The sequence below is a fragment of the Pithys albifrons genome, chromosome 2 (assembly GCF_047495875.1).
Source record: "Pithys albifrons albifrons isolate INPA30051 chromosome 2, PitAlb_v1, whole genome shotgun sequence".
NCBI lineage: Eukaryota > Metazoa > Chordata > Aves > Passeriformes > Thamnophilidae > Pithys > Pithys albifrons.
In genome coordinates this window covers 115,279,524-115,302,109 of record NC_092459.1, presented here as the reverse complement: position 1 = coordinate 115,302,109, position 22,586 = coordinate 115,279,524, and the positions used below count along the sequence as shown (strand labels likewise).

Genomic DNA, 22,586 nt, shown 5'->3' with positions numbered 1-22,586 from the left:
GAGCTCAGGTTAACAAGAGATTTATCCAAACAAACTGAACCCCAGTATTACTCCTTGAACGTCACTGCCACAGACTCGGGTTTGCCGCCTCTTTCAACATCTGTAAAGGTACTGACATTTTCCCCACTTTATTCCCCACCTTGTTTTCTTCTAAGCTGAGCATAACTCCACCAGGAAATGGGTCTTAGTGAGGCAAAACTATGCAAAACAGGAGTCAGATTGTCAGTGTCTCACTTCTGTTTCTGGCTCCAAGCCAACAGTTTCTGAGTTAGGCTGCTCTGGCAGCTGCTGCTGCACCACCCAAAGCTGCTTCGAGCATTTCATGTCAGGAGACACAGGCAGAAACTCCAGGCTATGAGGGAGGAGGATTAGAGGAGTGGGCACTTCTGTGCAGGGTCAAAGAGTGGGGCAGCAGAGGGGATGTAATGGAAATATGTGCTAAACAGGAGATGGCAAATAAAGTGTTTGTTTATTTTCCTATAGTGCAAGAAAAGATTTCTAAATTATTATTCTAAAAGCTGAGAAATGTAAATATGATTAAAAATTTTTTTTTACACAATGCTTATATCGATGGTGATCTTTTGCCACTAAATATCACAACAGAATTTAAAAAAACTAAACAAACTAGAAATCTCTATGGATAAAGACATGTAGAAAATTATCTTCAACAGTCTCAAAATGTAGACTTGCAGAGGTTTGGAGGGAAGCTGTCTGGCATAATTTAGAATTAAATTATCTTCATTTTTGTGAAGCAAGAGGCATTCTTATTTACCACCTGTCACCTTTTCCTCATGTATAAAGTCAGTTATTGTGCTTTTAGAATACTGTACTTACAAGCTCCTGTCCAGGCTAGAGCTCTCCAGTGGAACACTTGGTTGCAAGTACAGAGGGATGCATCTCTGAGAGCTGTTTAGCTGGACAAGAAATGTGCTCTGTGTGATGAGGTGTCAAAGCCAGCACACAGCAACCCTGGGCTGCCCCTTCCTGCCCAAGTTCTGCACCTGTGCTGTTATAGAATCACAGAAACAGTGGGGTTGGAAGAGACCTCTGAGATCATCAAGTCCAACCCTTAATCCACCCCCACTTTGATTACCAGATCATGGCACTCAGTGTCACGTCCAGTCTCACCTTAAAAGCCTCCAGGGTCAGAGAATCCACCACCTCTCCGGGCAGCCATTCCAGTGCCTGACCACTCTCTCTGTAAAGAACTTCTTCCTGATAGCCAACCTAAACCTCCCCTGGCAGAGCTTAAACCCGTGCCCTCTTGTCCTACTGTTCGTTGCCTGAGAGGAGACCAATCCCCACCTGGCTACAACATCCTTTCAGGATGAGCCTCCTCTTCTCCAGGCTGAACACCCCCAGCTCCCTCAGCCTCTCCCCACGGCGGTTGTGCTCCAGTCCCTTCTCCAGCCTCGTTGCTCTTCTCTGGACCCGCTCCAGCCCCTCAATATTTTTCCTGAACTGAGGGGCCCAGAACTAAACACAATAATCAAGGTGTTCCCCACCTCAGCAGGAAGGTCTGCTGGAGATGAAACCATGCTCTGTGTCCCGTCCCTGTCCCTGCAGGTGGCGGTGGCCGTGGCTCCCTCCGGTGTGTCCCTGCCGGTGTTCTCGGAGCCAGCCTATCACCCAGCGCCGCTCAGCGAGAGGACAGCCCCGGACACCCTCGTGCTGCTCATCAGCGTGTCCCACAGCGCACCTGTCAGCTACACCATCGTCTCTGGGAATGACCACGGTAAGATCCTGATGGCAAAGGACAGGAGGAGGAGGTATTTGGGTTGTCCTCCCTCTCCTTTTGCCCTCAGTCCCACGGCCATTCATACTGGGTGTGTGCCAGCCATATGCACACATTTGGTCTGGGTCAGGTGTGGGCACATGAATTTCTGTCACATCAGCAAGAGCCACATGGCCCAGAGGTGGTTGCACCAGCTCTGTGCTCTGCCTGCTACAGCAGCACCAGGAGGTACCTGATCAGGCCTAAAGTTACACTGACAGGAGAAAAAAGACCTAAAAGCATCAAGACTTCTGGTAGGAAAAGGAACTCATCAGTGTTTCCTTAGCAAATGGGAGTGCACAGGTGAAGTTCCTGTAGGCTCCAGTGGAGCAGAGTTTTGCCACGTGTCTACTTTTACTAAACACAGAGCTGGTTTTATTGCATCATCAAACAGCCAGTTGGTATCTCTGGTTTTTTAAAGTGTTTTGCATGAAGGTGGAGTCTCCCTCAAGTGAGTTGCAGGATTCCTCATTGTCAGTAGGAACAAGGACATCAGAGGAAATGCAATAATTTCTAACAGAAACAGGGACAAATAATCTCTGGCTGCTTCATAGGAAGGTGGAGACCTGACCAGAGAGGGTGGGTTGAATTTTCTCCCTTTTGGTTCTCATCTGACCCTCTGAACTATTTCTTTTTGTTGATTACACCCCTGGATATGCATGACATTCTCATAAATCTTGTAAAAATGTTGAATTTAATTTTGTTCTTTGAAGAATACTGTAACATATAATAGTGACATAAATAATATGTAGTTTGCATTGAAGGATTCATATCTTCAGATTCAACTAATAGATCATGACCAGAATAACTTCTGGGTTGTTTTGGTTGTTTTTTTTTAACAGGGTATTTTGTTATCAATTCAACCAGTGGTGTCATAAAAACAGCAAAGAATTTCAAACTGGGAGATTTTCCAGTAACTTTCCATGTACAAGCAACAGACTTGTCTGATGCTGCCATATTTAATGAAGTTGGAGTGAAGGTGGAAGTTATTGATGAAAATGATTTCCCTCCTGTCTTCCCATCCTCTCTGCTGGAAGAAACATTGGCAGAGGTAAGGAAATGTCATCCAGACTGAGTCACAAAACTAAATCTTCAAAATAACAACAAAAATAATCTTTTGGTAAAGCTGCTGGAACTGGGCAGGTTTGCCCTTCTGTTCTGCCAAAGGATGTTTTGAGGTTTATTTCGAGCTGAAAATCCCAGTACACAAAGAGAATGGTCTAAAAGTGTGGACACATTGAAGGAAAAGTGAATCTTGTAATAATAAGGGGCTCCATAAAGGAAGAACTGCCACTCCACTTTGCATATTTATACAAAGAGAATATTCATGGGCATTCAAAATCTGGTGGATGTGCTGGGCACCTCCCAGCCTCACTCAGCCTTTTGTCAGGGAGCTTCAGACAGAGAAATAGCAGGGAAAAGTGTCTAGTTTGGCAGTATTTCTCTCCTCATGTACAATCTGTTGTGATTCTTGCTGACAGAGCAATCAGCAGCAGAAAACAAGCCAGATTTCAGTCAGATTTTCAGGCATTGGCTGTCTACAAAAGAAGCCACAGCATTTATTTATGCAAAAGCATCCAGCCCAACATTTCACTCTTCAGTATTCAAACAACACTTTGCACACTTCAATCTGCTGGCTTCTTTTCTAAAAAGGAGCCTGTTGATCATGCTAATACTTTCTATAACACAAACCTTGCCTTTGAGATCCCCACCTGATGCCACACATTCTCTTTAACAGCCACAACTGGCTTAAATGTAGCCCATTTCCACCACTGAACTCAACTTAGGTTCAATTATTACACTTATTTGTAATGTTCCCAGTTAGTTTAATGGTGGAGAACTGGAATCACATTTCTCAGCTTTAAAAAATTGATTTCCCTGTGAAATATTTACTCAGTAGGAATTGCTGGGTGCCCTGATGGATCAAATAACTTCAGATCAGGTCTCACATGGCTGTGTAAGTGAAACACTGGTATCTCCTGCCAGTCTTGCTGCAAGTAACATTGTTAAAAAGGAAGAACTGTATTATTTCTTTTGATAAGAGTAATTATTAGCCTGATAGTGTTCAGAAAGAAACATGATTTTGAAGTTGAGAACATCTACTGAGTTTCACAGGAGAAGAGGCTGTTACACAGAAAGAACAGCAAAGGCAGATGCTTGAGGTGAAAATTTGGGGTGTTGGATATCATGGAGGATTACTGGGGACAGGAAAATAGCTATTTTCTGCCAATTAAAGAAAATAGGAGACTCTGCTGAATAAGTTGAAAAATTTTGATTTTAAACTGTTTACACTGTTCTAAGTGAATGCAGCATCTGTTGCTGTCCTCACTTCCACGTAATTCAGGGAATTGCAGCAAACCAGCCTCTGACAGCTTCCACCTTCCTTCCCCCACAGAATTTGACTGCTACTCAGATTGTCCAGCTGAAAGCTCAGGATAATGATACAGGCAGAAATGGCTTCCTAACATATGGCATTCTTAATGGACACGGACTAAAATTCAGGATAAATGAAACAACTGGAGTTCTGTATTCCAATGCCACCTTTGATTATGAAGAGGAACCTACAGAGTATCAGGTGTGCTTTAGACTTCTTAACCCTTTTTTATTCAGAACTCATCTGGGATAACAGGTGATATTTGTGTTTTGTTAGCTTGATATTGCTTGAACTTTTGCTGCATTGGTTTAGAGCATGAGCCCCTCAAGGCTGAGGCATTGCTGAAACTGCTTGTTGACTGAAATGAAATTCAAGCCCAGCTCATTGTCACCTGCCCTACAAACACTCCAGCACATGAATAACTCATTTCCCAATGTCTTCAGTGCTGTCTGTCTGAATCTCCACTGGACTGATACTTGCAGACATAAGTCTCAGTTAATCTGCTTTGTTGTGTTGCCACTGCTGAGTATTTATGATCTTACTTTACCTCAAGCAGAAAATATCAGTGAATTTGTTGTTCAGAACTTGACTTCACATTTCTAAGAATATGCCAGAGTTTCAAACACACCAAGATTTTTTAAATCCTTATGCCCCTTGGTATGATTTCTCACTGCCCCCACCCTCCAGGTTGTGGTGTATGCTGAAGATGATGGAATCCCTGAGAAGAAGAGGGGTTACTGCACAGTTGTCATACGGATCTCTGATGTCAATGACTGGCCACCTGCCTTTGACCCAGTGCCTGAGCTCAGTGTAAAGGAAAACGTGCCCGTGGGATTCACAGTTGGAAGAATCACAGCAACAGACAGGGACACAGGAGACAATGCCTTTGTTCTGTATAAACTTACAGGTAACAAGGAATTCTACTGTCACTGCGCTGTCTCTACCATTGTTATTTCCTAATCCCTTTCCACACAGGCCAGGAAGGTTCACTTTCACCTGGTTTGGGTTTTTACTCATTTATGCAACTTTCAACCTGACTGAGTAGGAGCTTTCCAGATCTTACAGATCATTGTGCTTTTAACTGTATTTTTAATGCTTTTAAACATCAGATTTATAAAAAATCTTTAGCTGCTTGACTGCCAGAGCTGCAATTAGCAGGAGCAATTTGAATGAGAAAAATGCCCGTGGTTTTCCTGAACAAGGGATAAGGATCTAGGGCCTAATTCATCCCTGCCTTGTAGGACCTGACAGAGATGGAAATTTAGACCAAAGCCTGCAGGAGCTGAAATAGTTGGTTTAACTGTAAAGCATCATCAAGAGCAATGTGAATACAGTTTGTATGTTTTTAGTCTTTTATTTCCAGTCTGCATAGAGACTTTGAGGGTGGCCAAATGGGACTAGAATTATAATTTAAGAGTGTAGTTAATCATGTGCTTCTAAGATATATTATTTGATGATGCTTCTTTAAACCTGTCTCAGGTGGTGGAGAAAATGTATTTGAAATAGATGAAACACAGGGCATCATTAAGATAAAGAACTCTCCAGACTATGAAGCCGTGACTAAATACAACATTACAGTGACTGCAGTCAACAATAAATCTGCCCCTTTCTATCAGGTAAAAGACCATTATTTTAATAAACTGTGACTCTTGAGCATGGATTTTGACCTAGTGGGAGGGAGCTCTTTCCAAGACATTTATTGTGGGGAATAAATGAGTCACCTCACCATGTTCAGAGTCAGACTGGTGCACCCTTTGCCCACACTGAGTAACAATAGACTTTAATTATGTGAAACACTTCAAAATATGCATGGTGGGTCCCGACCTGAATTGTTTCCTGACTCATCTGGACTGGGGAACTGGACTCTGCTTGCTGCTATTAGAACTATAAGTCATGTGAAATTTTTCATGGGAGAAAAAGTGTTTTCAGCAAATTGTTCTAGTTCTGCTGTATTTTGAAAACACATCAGACACTTATTTAACAGAACTAGAACATGTGTGGTTCCCTTAACTGCGTGTAGGACATGGTGGCCTCCTAAACACACCCTGTTCTTACTCATTCAGGCACCTTTCAAGAAGCAGAATCCTACTGCAGCATTGAATTCCTGCCTCTTGTCTTAAAATCCTGTAGTATCTCTGATGCTGACAAAATCAAACCCAAACAACATTTTACTACAGCATTTTCAAAGCCTGATTTACACTCTTATTGCATATGCAAGTGAGAAAAAACCCATCCCTAAATAAGACATTCTAATCACTCTAAAATGCACGAAACCATTTTGTTTTTCTAGGCAACAACTTCTGTCACTGTGCTGGTGATTGATGTGAATGATAATGCTCCAGTGTTTGCCCAGGACTCCTACTTTGCTTCCATAAACATGATTAATCCTGTGGGGGCTCACGTCATAACCGTGAGTGCCACCGACAGGGATCAGGTAACTCCTTCTCTTTGCTCCTCTGAACCTGCAGCCCAGAGGGATCTTTCTCTGTTCTCTGGGCATGAAACAGCAAATGTAGCAGAAAGGGAGTTCTAACAGCACTGGGAATTGGGGGCTGGTTCTGCCTCGACACTGGTGTGCTCCCTGTCTTTGGACAAACTTCCTCAGCTGTATTTGCTTTCATCTTTCACGTTGTTACACAGAGCTGCCCCAGCCTTTCAGAAGTGTACAAAGGCTGCAGCAAGTGAGTGACTCTGAAATTATTTGAACTTCTGAAGTAGATGAATCTGGAAAAGCTAAACATCATCTAGTTGGCTTGAACATGGAAATGTGGGGTTGACACGCCCCCCCTGAAGTGTGGGACCCCACTGATCTCTCCATCCCCATTTTCTAATGCAATTTTGTTTGATGCATCTGCTCTGCACCCATCAAACAGCACCCAGGGGCTGGCAGGGACACCCAGCAGTCACCCACATCACCATGAGAACATCACTACTAATTCTATCATTGAAGGGGTGAAACCTCTGGAAGAGATAACAGAAGAGGTGGAGGGGGTACAGACTGGGTGGAATGGCTGCAGCTGTGGGGCATTGCTGCAGAGTCCAACAGCCCTTTTTTAATCACCCTTCTCAAGGATTCTGTATAAAAAGGGAAAGTGCTTTGGAAATTGCTGGCCTGTGTGAGATGTGCATTGAGCCCTCATGAAGTTCCTCCTTCAGCTGCCTGGTCCTGTGCCATGAGTGCCACTTGTCCTCCCTGTGTCACTCTCACTGCTCTGCCTGTCTAACTTATGTTCATTAGACACCCTTTCCCCACATTTTTACTCTGTAACTGGCCAATTGATTATGAATTTTTTCTGTGTTGTGGTTGTTTAAATTGCCACTCATCCTACCACAGCTAACCTCAATTTTTCATTATTTAAAAAAAAAATCACAATCGTAGAACTAATTTAACCAGAGACATTCAGATATTTTGGAACCTCCTGTTCCAGTGTTTATGATCCCAGCTCCATGAGGTTGTGTTCCTTTGTGACAGGGGCACAATGGCCTTGTTGAGTACCACATCCTCCCAGATCCAAACGTGAGCCCTTTCTTCCTGCTGGAAGATCTCAGTGAGGGGAGAATTGTTACAACTGGAAACCTGTCCAGGTCTGGAGAGATCCATTTAACAGTGATGGCAAAGGACAAAGGCTCTCCTTCTTTAAATGGGACTGCTCTGATTACTCTTGATGTGTTTGACAACCGTCCCTTCGTTCCTCAGTTTAACAGGAGTGAGATCAGGTGAGGTTTTCATATTAAATTATGTAACTCATATTTATTTATTTGTTTATTTATTTTATATATATATTCTCCAGGTAGGTGCAAAACATAGTAAAGTTGAAGCTCATTTTCATATTTTTCCATGCAGAAGAAAGAACAGCAGGGCTTTTTTAAACAATATATTAAGGAAATTTGCGATCTCAGGGTTCTGTGGATCTGATTTGCGGCATTGCCTCTCATTTCTTTATTCTGCAGCCTGTAAAAGCCAGACTGTCTATCCCTTTGCTCCTGCACACTATAAAATATTCTCCCTTAGGTTTTACTCAAGGACAAACCAATGTCTGGCTAGAAAAGGAGGGCTTGCACTTCTCTCTGAAAGTCAGAGAGCTTCAGGGAGCAACTGGAGGGGAGTGGGCGGGATTTTTCACAGGGAGTTAAATTTCCAAGTCTGCCAACAGCTGATGGGAAATGTAACAATCTGATTTCTCATTTGTTTTCTGCATCAGCATTTCTGTTTTGGAAAACACAGGAGTGGATTATTTAATTTATGCTCTTGCTGTGGCTGAAACTTCAGGAAAACTCATTGATTATAGTGTTGTCTCTGGCAATGAAAAAGGTGAGTACCATTTCCCTTGTGACTTAAAATAGCCAGGAGAACATAATAATCTGTCCTTTGTGTGTTGCTGGATGTAAATGAGGAGATGGAGAGCACGGATAAAAATCTGTTTTATAAAAGGAAATAGACAATTCCTTTCAGAGCTTTTTAGCACTGACTTTGTTGATCTTTGGCTATAGAGAGGGTGGTGACTTCCTAAAAAATGGGGGTTTGTAGTCTTAAATTAGCGAAATTAAAGACTGAAGGAGCCAAAATAAAAAAACTTGGGAATACATAAATGCCTTAAAAAAGGAGTTGTGCAACAAGAAGCTGCAATTCTGTTTTCCAGGTATATGATCCCTTTCCATGTTTAAGAGCTGCTTGGTCTGGGATAGGGACCAGCTGTGATACCTTTGCTGCTTGGCCAGTGGAAATGTTGCATTCCACATTCCCAAGAGCAGAGGGCCCATGGAAACATCCCAAGAGCAACTAAGGCACAAGAGCAGGAGGGATACAAGTGAAATGGTATCTGTAACAGCAGCAAACTTGCACATTTTTCCTTTCAGGTCATTTTATAATGGATCCCTCCAGTGGGGAGCTGAGGACAGCAGTTAATTTGAACTATGAGGAAGTTTCTCAGTATGTGATGTTAATTAAAGCAACCTCATCTGCTGGAGAAGTCCAGCGTTCAGGTAACTTTCTGCTTTGAAGGACATCCCAACTTAAACCAGGGGCAGTAGACACATCTTTTGTATCTGCAACCCAGTGTAGGAGTTGTGATTGCCTCCAACTGCAAAACCTGACGTGAGAGATGAAAAGCTGAAGTTGTGCAGAGCAAAGCCAGCAGCCTTCCCTTCCTGCAGGGCTGCAAACCCTCCCAGGGTCCTTCTGTGGGCTCATACAAGGGTGTAGCAGCAGCTGCTTGGGCTGGCAGAGCAGCAGCGCTGCCTGGGGCTGCCTTGCCCCACGAGGGTGGCACAGAGCTGCTCTCCTCACATGCAGCAGAGGTGCTGCAAGGCCACAGCCTGAGCCTTGGGCAGGTGGCCTCTGCTGGGCGTTGCTGCTGGGACCTGGGACTGAACATGAGCCAACAGTGTGCCCAGGTGGCCAAGAAGCTCAATGGGATCCTGTCCTGGATCAAAAATAGTGTGGCCAGCAGGCCCAGGGCAGTGACCCTTCCCCTGTACTCTGTGCTGGTGAGGCCACACCTCGAGTGTTGTGTTCAGTTTTGGGCCCCTCAGTTCAGGAAAGATACTGAAGGGCTGAAGCGGGGCCAGAGAAGAGCAACGAGGCTGGAGAAGGGACTGGAGCACAAGTGCTGTGGGGAGAGGCTGAGGAAGCTGGGGGTGTTTAGCCTGGAGAAGAGGAGGCTCAGAGGTGACCTCAGCACTGTCTAGAACTCCCTGAAAGGATGTTGTAGCCAGGTGGGGATTGGGCTCTTCTCTCAGGCAACCAACAGTAGAACAAGAGGGCATGGGCTTAAGCTCTGCCAGGGGAGGTTTGAGTTAGATATCAGGAAGAATTTTTTTACAGAGAGAGTGGTCGGGCATTGGAATGGGCTGCCCAGGGAGGTGGTGGATTCTCTGACCCTGGAGGTTTTTAAACTGAGATTGGACATGGCACTGAGTGCCATGATCTAGCAATCAAAGTGGGGGTGGATTAAGGGTTGAACTTGATGATCTCAGAGGTCTCTTCCAACCCCACTGATTCTGTGATTCTGTGATACCTGTGTGTGTTGCAGGCCTGTTTGCTGACAACGTGGCCATGCTGACAGTGTTGGTGCAGGATGTGAATGAGGAGCCGGTCTTTGGGAGCAGCTCCTACTCAGCCAGGATCCCCAGCTCCGTGCCCTACAGGCACCCTGTCCTCACAGTCCAGGTGCAGTGTCTGCTGGGCCCTTCAGAGGGGCAGAGACCCCAGGAAAGAGATGGGTTTCTCCCACACTGACTCTGCCTTCAAGGAGCTCCTAAATCTGAGTTTCACACATGCCCTTTTTTAAACCCAGGCCACGGATCCAGACTCAGGAGACAACGGAGTTCTGCTCTACAGTTTAGTGAACCATCAGACAAAGGAGTTTGACATTGATCAAAAGACAGGGCAGATTTTCACAGTTTCTGTAGCAGGAAAGGCTGGAACATTTTATCTGGAAGTCCAAGCTGAGGATCAAGGCACGAGAAGACTCACAGCCCGGACAACAGTAAACGTAAGGAAGATTACCATGTATAATCCTAATTGGCTTCCATGTCAAAACCTGGGATACAAGAAGGGCTGGGTTTGGTAATGGCAACAAAAAATTAATTAACATCATCAGTGAGGCTGCTGGATACATGAATATTTACTACATGCTAGAATTAAGAGGTTGTCATTTTCACCGACATAGAAATATGTTGCCATGAAGATTGACTTTTGGAGGGCAATTATTTTATATCAGAGGGGTTTTGTGGTTGTTTAGTGTTGTTCGGCTTTTTAAATATCAATCTAAGAGAGCTACAAGTGCTTTAGAAAATCTTACATGTGATTCTTTCTTAATTAGGTTACTGTTGATTCCAGTTCCAGCAGCAACATCGTGGTGGTGGTGCTTAATCAGCAGATCAATGTTGTTGAAAGAAACATTGTTGAAGTGAAAAGGTATTTTTGGAACTGTGAAGCTTGTTCTGGTATAATATCTAATGACAAATTCAGAAGAGTCCCTTTGGGACAGGGGTCTTTTGTTTGACTATCCATAAACATGTATTTACACTGGAAAGAGACAATCCAAGGGAAATCACTTTGAAGGTTGGAAAAATGAGTTTTTGGTGTTTACACTATTATGGCACCAGTTTCTTGTTGGTCAAAATTAAATTGAAAACTTTCTTGGCTGGTACTGCCTGCTCTCAGAATGGGCACTGGTCCAATCCAGCATGAAAATCTCAGTGAAAAAGGAGGAGAAAACAATGAGGATTATGAGACTGAATTTCCCTCCTCCCCACCTTTACTGTTTATAATACTCTATAAAAATCACTGCCTGGGTATTTTTTTCCTGTGCTACTCAATCCCTCAGCAGTTCTGGGCAAATAGCTTAATTTGTTTTGCTGATAATAATCCTTTTAACATGCTTAGGTTAAAATACCTGCCAAGGTACTTTTAGTAAAATCAATTAATATCTGTCAAGTGTTGTATTAAATGCTGCTTTATTCAATTTCCAGAGTAGAAGAATCTACCATTGCCCACTTAATTAAAAATGTTCTCTTAATATGATGGCAGGGTCCTGGAAGATAAACTTGAGTGGAATGTATATGTAGTTGACGTTTCTTCTGATGAATTTCAAATAAGAGCAAGAAGCAGCACTGATGAAACCAATGTAGAAATTACTGCTTTTAATGAGGCACACCAAGAGGTACCTGCACCAGATGTCAAAAGGTCTGTATGGCACAGTCTGTTCTCTGGCTGTCAGAGACATGCAGAGAGGTTTGGTTTCCCTGGAAGTTATTAAGGTCTTGGAGACTGGATGGGTTTAGGTCAAACAGTTTATGTGAGATTTGGCTCAGGGCTTACATGGGTATTTTGGAATTCAGAAAGCTTTCAGTATTTATTGAAAGGTGATTTTTACAGTTTGTCAAAAACATGAATAAGGCTGTTTGAGTAAAACAGACTAACAGTTTAAGAAAAAAAGCTGAAGCAGAAACAATGTAATTCAAGTACATTGACTGTAGAACAGCAGAATGTTGATTATAAACTTACACTTGGGGATTATTTTACATTTGTTTGATAACATGACAATGAGGTGGATTTAGAGGATATATTGACCTCTCAAGGTTAATTGTCCAAGCTTTGCAGCATTTTAGGTCACAAGCACCAGGGCTGGTTGCTTAAAAAGCAGAGCTTTTCCTCAGTGAAAGCCACAAGAAGTCTGAAAATCCCTGGAAGAGCTCTTGGTGAACCAGCAAGGGATATTCTGGATGTTCTGTTCTTTCATTCCCCACTCCTCCAGCCGAAATGAGGGCCTGGTAAATCACCCCCATTTCCCCCTTTGCCTTCAGAAAACTCAAGGAGCAGAGGAGTACCATTGAGGCAGAACTGGAGACGGTGTTTTCCACGCCTGTCACTGCTGCCGTCAGGGAGCCCGCGGCCACCGCGGCACAGCCGGAGCTCATCGCCACCATCGTGCTCGGCGTCGTCCTCGCCGCCACCCTCGTGGCCTTCCTGCTCTACGTCCTCCTGGATGTGAGGAGGAGAAGGTACACACAGTTGTGCTCTGACAGTGCAGGTTGGGTTTCCAGCTGGCAGGGTCAGTTCAATGCGAGCTTGAAAAAGCTGTCCCATAAATTGGTGGTATCGGCACACGGTGTTAAATCACAGAATCATAGAATCGATTGGGTTGGAAAAGACCTCCCAGATCATCAAGTCCAACCCTTGGTCCAACTCCAGTCCCTTTACCAGATCATGGCACTCAGTGCCATGGCCAATCTCAGTTTAAAAGCCTCCAGGGATGGGGAATCCTCCCCCTCTCTGGGCAGCCCATTCCAATGCCTGATTACTCTCTCTGGAAAGAAGTTTTTCCTGATATCCAACTTAAATTTCCCCTGGCAGAATTTAAGCCCATGCCCTCTTGTCCCCTTGGATCAGTGTTGGGTGTTGTAGATCTTACACACACCACACAGAACTGGAAGTTGTTTCTTGTGCTTGTCACAGCAACAGCACAAAGAGTTTTAAAACAGAAATTTTACCTGTGAAGGGAGGCACAAGTTGCTGTAATGCACCCATATGAGTCTCCTCTGTCCCAGTGAATGCTGAATTCAAGAGAAGTTTTGCTGCTTAACTTCAGGGGCAGCACAGTAGTGGAAAACAAAGCCTTTCCAAGCAGGCAGTGAGTATTACCCTGCTACCATTGTGAAAAAATGGGAAATACTCCAAATTTATCCCCAGAATAATACTAAAAATAAATGTTGTGTATTAAACTTTAGACACAAATAATTCATCTACTGTTTCTAAAGCAGCTGTGAAATCAATGTCCAAAAAGAATTAATTTTATTTTCATGTATTTTGCTGTTTTCAGAAAGCACAGGCAACAGCACTTGGTTAAGAAGCAAACGGAAAGTGTGGAGGGCATTGATAACCCATGGGCTGCTGACAGAAATGGAAGTCTGAAAAGCTTAGAGAATGCAGAGCACATGAAAAATGGGTAAGTGGAATGCTGATATCACAGAGTTATTAAAAATAGCATATAAAAATGTGATTCTAGTTCATTCTGGTACCACAGGATTTTCCTGGGATCTTTCCCTAGTATATAGATCAATGTTTAAGAACCCTTACAATGGCAAGTTAAAAATCTTTACACTTGAGGAAATTAATAGTTTTTAATCTTGTATCAAACATTATATGGGCAAATTCCTGTCTACTCTTTAAGAAGCTACTTAACATTTATTTATTCCCTTGGATAAAATCCCACTAATTTTGAGATCAGTGTACACAGTGCTCTCAGAGAGGCTGAGATTTTGCCTCAGCTCAAGGTATTATGAATTCTCTTAACTCTCTTTCAGGACAACTGAGGTAATACCATTTGACAGCATGTACAGCACCACAGGAGGTGATGCTGACAAAGATGCCCCTGAAAAAGGCAATTACCTTGAGACAATACTGCTGGATTACAACAGTGAACACGAGGAAAAAGTACCATCTGGAAAAGCTGCTGAGCTTGGACATGTAGAGGCCCAGCCCACTGTGGCATTCATAACAAAACAGGTGAGGAGCTTTTTGATTGCAAAGCGTGGAGTGAAAGGTATTTTATTGTTATTCATCAAATAACTGATGGAATTATTAAGAAAGTAAACCTGTGATGGGTCTGAAAAAAGTAATCTTTTGTGAAGGAGCCCTTGGGCTAGACTGGACAACTCTGAGCAACCTGGTGTGGTGGAGGGTGTCCCTGCCCATGGCAGGGGCTTGAAACTGGATGATCTTTAAGTCCCCTCCAACCCAAACCATTCTATAAACATCTTAGAGAGGGGCTGTTTGTTCCTGATTTAGAAAGAGGAGGACTTACAATCCAGAAATGATGACCCTCTTCTATTTCTGTTATGGAATGTGCACAGTAAAGGGTTCTTGTGTGCTGCTCTGAAGACTTACAACCTCAAAAGCAGTGCTTTGTTTGCAAGCTCCAGAGACAGAATATGTATACATATATGTAAAAACGTGACACAATTTTACAACTTGTACTGCTCAGGATTCTCCCACACTGCCATTCACAGCTCTCTGCCTCACCTGCACTCTGCTTTCCTGCAGGATTCCTTTCTGACAGACACCACGCAGAAATCAGCTCTGCCCTTAACACCTCACACCCCATCACCTGCCCCCGAAAAAGAACTGAAAGGAGTAAAATTTTCAGAAGTGGCAGTGATTTTGGATGCAGAGCCTGAAGATGACGGGTCTGAAGATGACGGGTCTGAAGAGGAGCCTGGGGACGATGAGGCTGGCGATGACAGCTCTTTGTGACAAGGACACTCGCTGAAGAAAAGCACAATGACAGTACAGAATTAAATGAGCAGTAACATGGGAACGCTATCCGCATTTTAATTGTGTACTTCTGTTGTAAGAGGGCTGAGAACACACGGTGTGTCCAAGGGCTGTAGGGCTGTATCACTGTTCTGAACTCCCTCCGCCGTGTGTCAAACGGGCAACACAATAAACCCGATTCCCAAATACTTTTCGGACATCCATTTTCTGTCCTCTGGCACAAAACTCTCCGCCGCGCTGCTGCTTGAAAACGAAGAGCCCTTTTCCCACTGTTCCTATTTAATTCCCATCCTTCTCCCTCTTTTCCAGGTGCCGTTCCGCCGGAGCCGGGACCATCCCCGAGCAGCGGCAGCTCCGCCCCGGTTCGCCATCCCCGCTCCACCTCCCCCGGCGCGGGGAGGGCGGGCCGGCCGCTCCTTCCTCCTTCCTCCTCCTCCTCCTTCAGCGGGGCGGGGAAGTTTCTGGCACCTTCTGGCGGCGGCGGCGGCGGCGGCGGCGGAAGCGGCGGCGCCATGGCCAAGTGGGGCCAGGGGGACCCGCGCTGGATCGTGGAGGAGCGCGCGGATGCCACCAACGTCAACAACTGGCACTGGTGAGCGGGGAGTGCGGGCGTGGGGTGCGGGCACGGGGTGCGGGGAAGGAGCGGAATGCAGGAGCAGGCACAGGGTACGGGAGTGGGCACGGGATGCGGGAGCGGGCATGGTGTATGGGGAAGGAGCGGAGTGCGGGAGCGGGCAGGGGATGCGGGAGTGAGCACGGAATGCGGAGAAGGAGTAGAATGCAGCAATGGGCACGGGATGCGGGAGCGGGTGCGGGGTTGGGAGGGAGCCAGGCCTGACCCCCGGCCCCACCGGCTCCCCCGGGGCAGGACGGAGCGCGACGCGACCAGCTGGTCCAAGAGGAAGCTGAAGGAGGTGCTGGAGGGACTGGTGGTGGAGGGCGAGGCCGGGCGGTGCGAGATCGGCGACCTCAAACACGTGGAGGGCGAGGCGTCCTGCAACAGCCGCAAAGGGAAGCTCATCTTCTTCTACGAGTGGAACCTGAGGCTCAGCTGGAGAGGTACGGCGGGCGGGGAGCGCCGGGGCGGGAGCGCTGCCCTGGGAAGGAACAGGACAAAACGCGGCTATCCCGGTGGACTGCAGTGAGGCAGGGACAGGGCAGGAGCCACGTGGGCCCGAGCTGTGTAAACGCGTGTTTTTAAATAACCTTGAAACCCGAGCTCGGCGCTTTCCCCCTTCTCCCAGTGTTTTTCTGCCACGCAGAAGTGTTTTCCCAGCACGGTATTACTCATTTTGCCTTGCAAGGAGTAAATCCATGCCCTGTGGTGAGACAGGTATTGCTTCCAGCTCTGTGCTCGGGTTGTTGTAGCTTCCCAGTGTGTCCAAAAGGCAGCCGGGTGCTTCCTGCAGGTGGGACAGCAGCAAGGAGAACCCAGGAAAGGTAAAATGCAAACATTTGCAAAGATTTACTGTAGCTTGCGTGAATTACATGAGGACAAGACTCTTTAGTGAGAAATAAGGAAGCTGGAAAGAATTCTTGGTTATTTGGGATACTGCGGACAGTTCCCAGGCATTTTTGTTGTGCCACATCCATTTGGAATCCCAGCTCCTGGAGGTTTGTCCTGCACTGTGCTTGTCCCATGACAAGCTCTTTAGTTGCAGATCAGCCTTTGGTGGTACCAGGGAATTCTTTCCCTTGATAGCACATTGTGGACCATCTCTTGCACTGGAGTAGGAGGAGCTGTGGAAAGCACCTGCACGGGACATTCTCCTCAGATATTTGTAATGCCAAGTGACAGGCTGTTCCTCCCCAGAATACCGTCAGGATTTCTCAGGCTTTGGGTGTTGCTACAGGAGGTTTGGCTGACCAGAACAGAGTTGAAATTGAAATCTGCTCCTACACTGAGAGGGCACTTTAAAAAGTACTGTTGTTTATTTTTGATAGTTTCAAATGTTCCCAGTGTGTTGCAAACCAAGAAGGTACTTAGAGCTGTGATGTAAATGTTAACAGAGGACGGCAAACATTACACTCTGTCCCGCAGTTTGTGTCAGTGCAGTTAAAATAAATGCAGTCAGCTTTTTAACTTTTTTTTAAGCCAAGAAAAAGCCACCTCAAGCTTTAAACACAGGGTAGTTTGTCGCTTTTATTTCAGCCTGTAAATAAAAAGCAGGCAGACAATATTTTGTTTGCATTTCTGTGTGGATTCTTTCTAAACTCCTTTTCCTCTCTGAGGTCTTTGTGCTGCTCAGTGTTCATACACAGCTCTGACCTGGGCTGGTGCTCTGCTCAGTTCACTGGTGGCCTGAGTGCATCTTGTCTTAGTTTGAAATACTAAAAAGGGGATTTTTTTTAATCTCTAAAAGGGAAATTCATTAGGGAAATCCTAAAAAAACAAGCACTGATGTTGGTTTTTTCTCCAAATTTGGTTGCCAGCATGTTGTATCTTTTGAGAGCTCTGAATTAGGAGTGAGGCTTCAGACTGAACTGCTAAAAGCACTAATTGCTGTAATTAGTTCCTTCTGTATGTCTGGGATAACTGGGACTTCAGGCTATGATTAAAATGTGCCTGTGTAAGGACAAATGATAGAAATCGTGAAATTTGCAGCTGGTTTGGAAAAAGTCAGTGTTGAAAAAATTGTGCTTTACAATTTAGATTGGAGAGAAACAAAGTGAGGAACTGAGGGTACTGAATGGCACTAAAATTGAGCAAAATGGCTGTTGTATCATTAGTGAGGATTTTAATTGATTGTTCTACGTTGTGATGGAAGCTTTGTGAAAGCATGTTTGTCCTGTTACAGCACGTATTTCACAGTGGGTCTTTCTGAGACACATGTGCTTATTAATGTTCTGAAATATGGATTGGCAGGAAACAAAAAATAATTTATCCTTAGGTCTGTTACTGAAGTCCCGTGGGGTTCCAAAAATACTTTGATTGTTTGATAAGAAGGACATAAAGTTTTGTTTACTTTAGAGTGGTATTAAAAATGCAGAGCTGCACCAACGCTCTGCCCACCTCATGTTGACCAACCAGCTCTGTTTGTTCACTCGTGGACTTTGCTGCCCAGCACAGACACTGCAACTGTGTTGTTTGTCAATATTTTGGGGCTTGTGAAAGTTGTTGGTAGGATTAGGTGAGTGGATAGAAGTCAGGTTTGTGTTTGGAGGAGCAGAACAACTCCCTGCTTGCTTTGCACCTCCTGTGCGGGCAGAGCAGCCAGAAGTGAGATTGGCTTTGGTGTCTGCAGGGACAGCATCGGGTGGTTCTCTGTGCTGGTGCTGGCAGAAGGCAGGGGAGAGCACTATTCTCATGGTTTTTACTGGAGCTGCCAAGTTCTCCTGGGAAACTCTGAGAGAGGTTGTCCAGCTGTGCCTTTCCCTGTGTGGAAGTGTCTCCTTGTGGATTAGCAGCCTTTGCATCTTGTGCAATCGTTCGTTGCCTCAGATCCCCACTGGGGAGGGACCTTAGGGTTGCCAACAGTCCTTCACTCTGTTCCTTGCCAAGAGACACCTGAGCATTTGTTTGTGTCCTTGCTGTGATCTCAGCCAGCAGCATGTGGGGTTCTGTCCCTGCACTGCCCCAGGAGTACATGGCAGTGATTGAAATTATAGGCAGTGATATGAGGTAGTAGCTGGATGGAGCTGGCTCCAGTAAGGTGAGAGAATCCAAAGAAATGCTGCATTTACCTCCTGAGAATTCCCCTCTGCATTTGTGCCCAGTGCTGGGTTGGTTGTATTTGGAGTTTTGCCAGTGGACTGATGAAGCATCTTGTTGGGTTTTGTGTGTTCTGTTGAAGCATCTCATTGAGGTTTGTGTGTTCTAACCCTGATCTGATAGACCTGCACGTTTCTGCTGTTGCTTCCTGGGGAGATTTTTATCATGATCGAAATAGTGAGGTCATTGAAATAACGAAACGCTTTTGCAAGGCAAAGAGTCTTCAGTGTCATGGAAAGTGTCAGCCCTGAAATCCAGTCTGTCCAGAGCCAGGCAGGCAGGGTGCACATCCCAGGGGTCACAGAGCTGTGTAGGTGAGCCCCCTCTGGATGCACATTCCCTGCTGGCAGATGGCAGAGCTCACTGGGAAAGCGTTGCAACCTCTGAGACTTTGGGCTGCTGCTCAGATCAGCCTCCAGGCAACTCCCTCCCCTCAGAAACACTCCTGTACAGCATTTCCAGGCATAAAAGTCTTGCTATGGGGGAAATAGTTTTTAATGATGCATTTAAGAATTCGTTATGTTAATACAGGTACAGTGAAAGAGTCTGGTGAGAAACATAAGGGATCTGTTGAAATTCCTAACCTGTCAGAAGAAAATGAGGTAGATGATACAGAGGTAGGTGTGAAATACTGGTATGGCTGTATAGGTTCAGAATTCTTATCTAAAGCATTAATCAACATGCAGGCATCATATTTTGATTTATCCTGTCATTAAGTGGGATAATTACATGTGGATAGTTTATTTCATGTTTTTCTTTATTATACTGGCAATAATGGCTTATCTCTGTTTGCAAATTTGCCTACAAGGAATGTGCACACTTTGCTTTGCTAATTATTGTGACAGTATATTAACTACAAATTTGAGAATAACTCTGCTTGTAGTCTTAAAAAAACCCCAAACCAACAGTACAAACCACCCCCAAGCTCTAAGAACTTAAGGAATCTCCACACTGGATGTGCCGCAGTTGATTCTGTGGCTTCCAGATTCCTCAGTTCTGTCTTGTCTATGCTTGATGGACCAGACTAAGTGGAGATACTACATTTATTTAAGTCAAAACCCAAGGGGATTTATCTTTAGCAAAGGTCAGCTGGCCCAAGAAGATAATGAACTTGAAATTGCAGCTGTCCTGAGCGTAGTAAACAAAGCCCAAATGCTTTCCTTTGTTGCTAGAACCCCAAAGGGGTGTCTTAGATCTGGTCATTTTTCTGTTTCTAGATAAATGTTAGCAAAAAGAAGGGGGAAGGTGATGTTCTGAAGGACCTGATGAGAACTGAAGGAACCACAAAAGTCAGAGAGGCCCTGAGAGATTATCTAAAAGCACTTAAAACAGGTAAATTAAAACAGCACGTTGTGTTTCTGTGTGGGCATCTCTCTAGAACAGGTTGGTCATACACTGACAAGTCCTGGGGTGTGTATTGTTTTGATTTTTAATCTGTTCCTGTTTTAACCTGGGTAAGGTGGGGAAACTGGAGTGGGGTTGTGTGTCCTGTCCAGTGCTCCTGCAGAGTTTTGGTGATCTCTGCTGTGTCCCTGAATGTCAGGGTGGTGGTGCAGCCCAATGTCACACTGAAAAGTGCTTTCCTTCCTTGCAGAGTTTACCTTGGGGATGATTCTGCCAACAAAAGCTCCTGTTGGTCAGGAGCTGACCACAGAGTGCAAGCCCAGTGGGAACACCGTGCAGGTATGTTGGCTGGAGGTTTTGTCACTGAATGTAGTGATTCCTGATTAATTAGTACTGTTAAATAGATACAGAAACACTGTTGTGTAATTACCATGTGTGCACAACCCTGTGTGTGTGAGAACGTGCAGGTACAACAGTCCTGCCATGCCAGAACTTCTGAGATCCTGCACTCCTTCATGTGAGGGTGTTTTTGCTTTTCAGGACTCTGTTTCACCCCAGTCTCTGGATATCATTGGAGTGAAAATTCCAACAGTGAGGATATTTATGAGGGAAATGTTCAACTCTCCATCTGATGAACTTTACAGCATCTTCACAACAAAGGAAGTAAGTGATACTTCTAGTACATTAATGTGGATGTTGATCCAGGTGAACAGTTGTCTAATAAATGTCACATTCCTTTTACCTTTTTAAGAGCTGATTAGGTTGCCTTGGAGCTTTTTTGCACTTGTTACCCTAACAGGAAGGAAAGCCAACTAGACAAAGGGAAGCTGCATCTCTATGTTGTAGTTTATGTGCAGCTCAGTCACACTGTCCTTTGCTGCTTGGGAAAAGCTCTGCTGCTCCATGTAGGTTTATGTTGTGCAGGAGCCTGAAGGGCTCAGTGGTGGCACTGCTGTTACCCACAGCCTGCAGGTTAATTGCATTAATTACTGGGGGTGTGATACTGTTGCTTGTAGGGTATGAAATACAAATTCACTACTTTGGGGTTGGTGTTCTTCATGACAGTCTGGGCTGGTAGTGGAGAACTTTAAATTACAATCCCAGCACTGCCCTTGGGAAACAAGAGCTGTTGCTCCCTGTCCCTCATTCCCTAATCTGGGAACAGCCAGTCCTGTCTGTGTTTGAAGACTTCTAAGTATATCACAGTTCAGTTTTAGTTTCTTCAGCAAACCTCTCTCCTCTCCCAGTATTTTTATGTGTGTTCCTTTTTTTGCCAGCTGGTACAGAAGTTTTCCAAGTGCCCGGCTGTGATTGAAGCTGAGAAGGGAGGCAAACTCCAGATGTTTGAGGGCTGTGTCAGTGGGGAATACACAGAACTGGTAAGAAGCTCCTACTTGGCACTGCAAAAATAGGGGGAAAGGTGTTACCTGCTTTTCTGAAATGAAAAGTAGTGTAAATTTGTGACTTTTCAGCTTCCCTAATGCACAGTTCAGTTTCTCTATTCCAAAGCCAAACAAAGTTGCTCTTACATTGTGTGGTTTTCTTTCCCCATGACAAGGGCAGGCACTGCCCACACCTGAGGACCTGCACACTCCTTTTTACCTGGAGGGAGAAAGCAGGTTGAAGGTTTATCTCCTGTATTCATTCTTTTAACTGGAGAAAGGACTTTTGCTCACTTCAGGACAGCCTGTTACCTGGTGTGGAGGCAGAGGGAAGTCAGTTATATCCATCAGCCTTTGCTGTTAGATAAGGATCTCTTCAGGTGAAACAGGGAAAATCCAAATGGTTTCTGTGCAGGAGCTGATGAGCCCTGACCTTTTCCCAAAGCCAGAACAGAACAGGAGAATGCAGCAAACTGAGGTCTAGAAAAACACTTTATTTCCAAACCCAAACCCCAGTCTTTGTCTTGGTTACATTCACATGTCTAATAGTCCACCCTCTCCTTGCTTTTCAGGGGAGAATTAGCACTGGATAGTCCTGCTGGGAATTACCTTCCATGCTAACTGAAGAACATCCTTCTCTTCCTCCAGGTGCCAAGCCAAAGAATTGTGCTGAAGTGGCGGTGTAGGAGTTGGCCTGATGGTGAGTCCTTGTGAGGAGCTCTGAGAGCAGAGCCCTCCTCTGTAGGGAGGAGGACCAGCCCTGGCAGGGACAGCATTCCCGGCCCGACACTCCCCTGGGAGAGCAGCCTCCTGTCCAGAGGTGGTGACACCAGAGGCAGCAGCAGGGAGGGAAGCAGCACCACCAGCTGTAATTCTGTTTTAAAGCTTTCACTGCAGTGTGGTGTTTTCTTCCCCTCCAGAACATTATGCCACAGTTGCCTTGAGGTTCCAGGCGGTGGCGGCGCAGACGGAGCTGCAGCTGGAATGCCACGGTGTGCCCGAGGCGGCCGAGGAGAGCACCCGGCACTGCTGGCAGCAGCAGCACTTCCAACAGATCCACACCTTCCTGCAGCAGCCCAGAGACAGCATGGAATGAGCACAGCACTCTAGTTTTGTTAGGGCATTACTTTTTATACTTTGTTAAATGTTTGGTTTTCTAAAGAAAATAATAATTTATTTGTGGGAAGAATAAAGACCCACTTCTATGATACTGTATATAA

General features: G+C 45.1%; 1 protein-coding gene across 1 annotated transcript; it reads left to right on the top strand.

Annotated features, from left to right (window-relative positions):
* Positions 1–15,383: 15,383 nt before the first annotated feature.
* LOC139685398 (activator of 90 kDa heat shock protein ATPase homolog 2-like) lies at positions 15,384–22,586 on the top strand. Its single transcript, XM_071582191.1, has 9 exons — positions 15,384–15,520; positions 15,797–15,987; positions 19,172–19,257; positions 19,858–19,972; positions 20,235–20,323; positions 20,525–20,647; positions 21,262–21,363; positions 22,015–22,066; positions 22,287–22,586. The coding sequence occupies exons 1-9, from the start codon at positions 15,441–15,443 to the stop codon at positions 22,460–22,462; spliced, it is 1,014 nt and encodes a 337-aa protein (XP_071438292.1). The 5' UTR covers positions 15,384–15,440; the 3' UTR covers positions 22,463–22,586.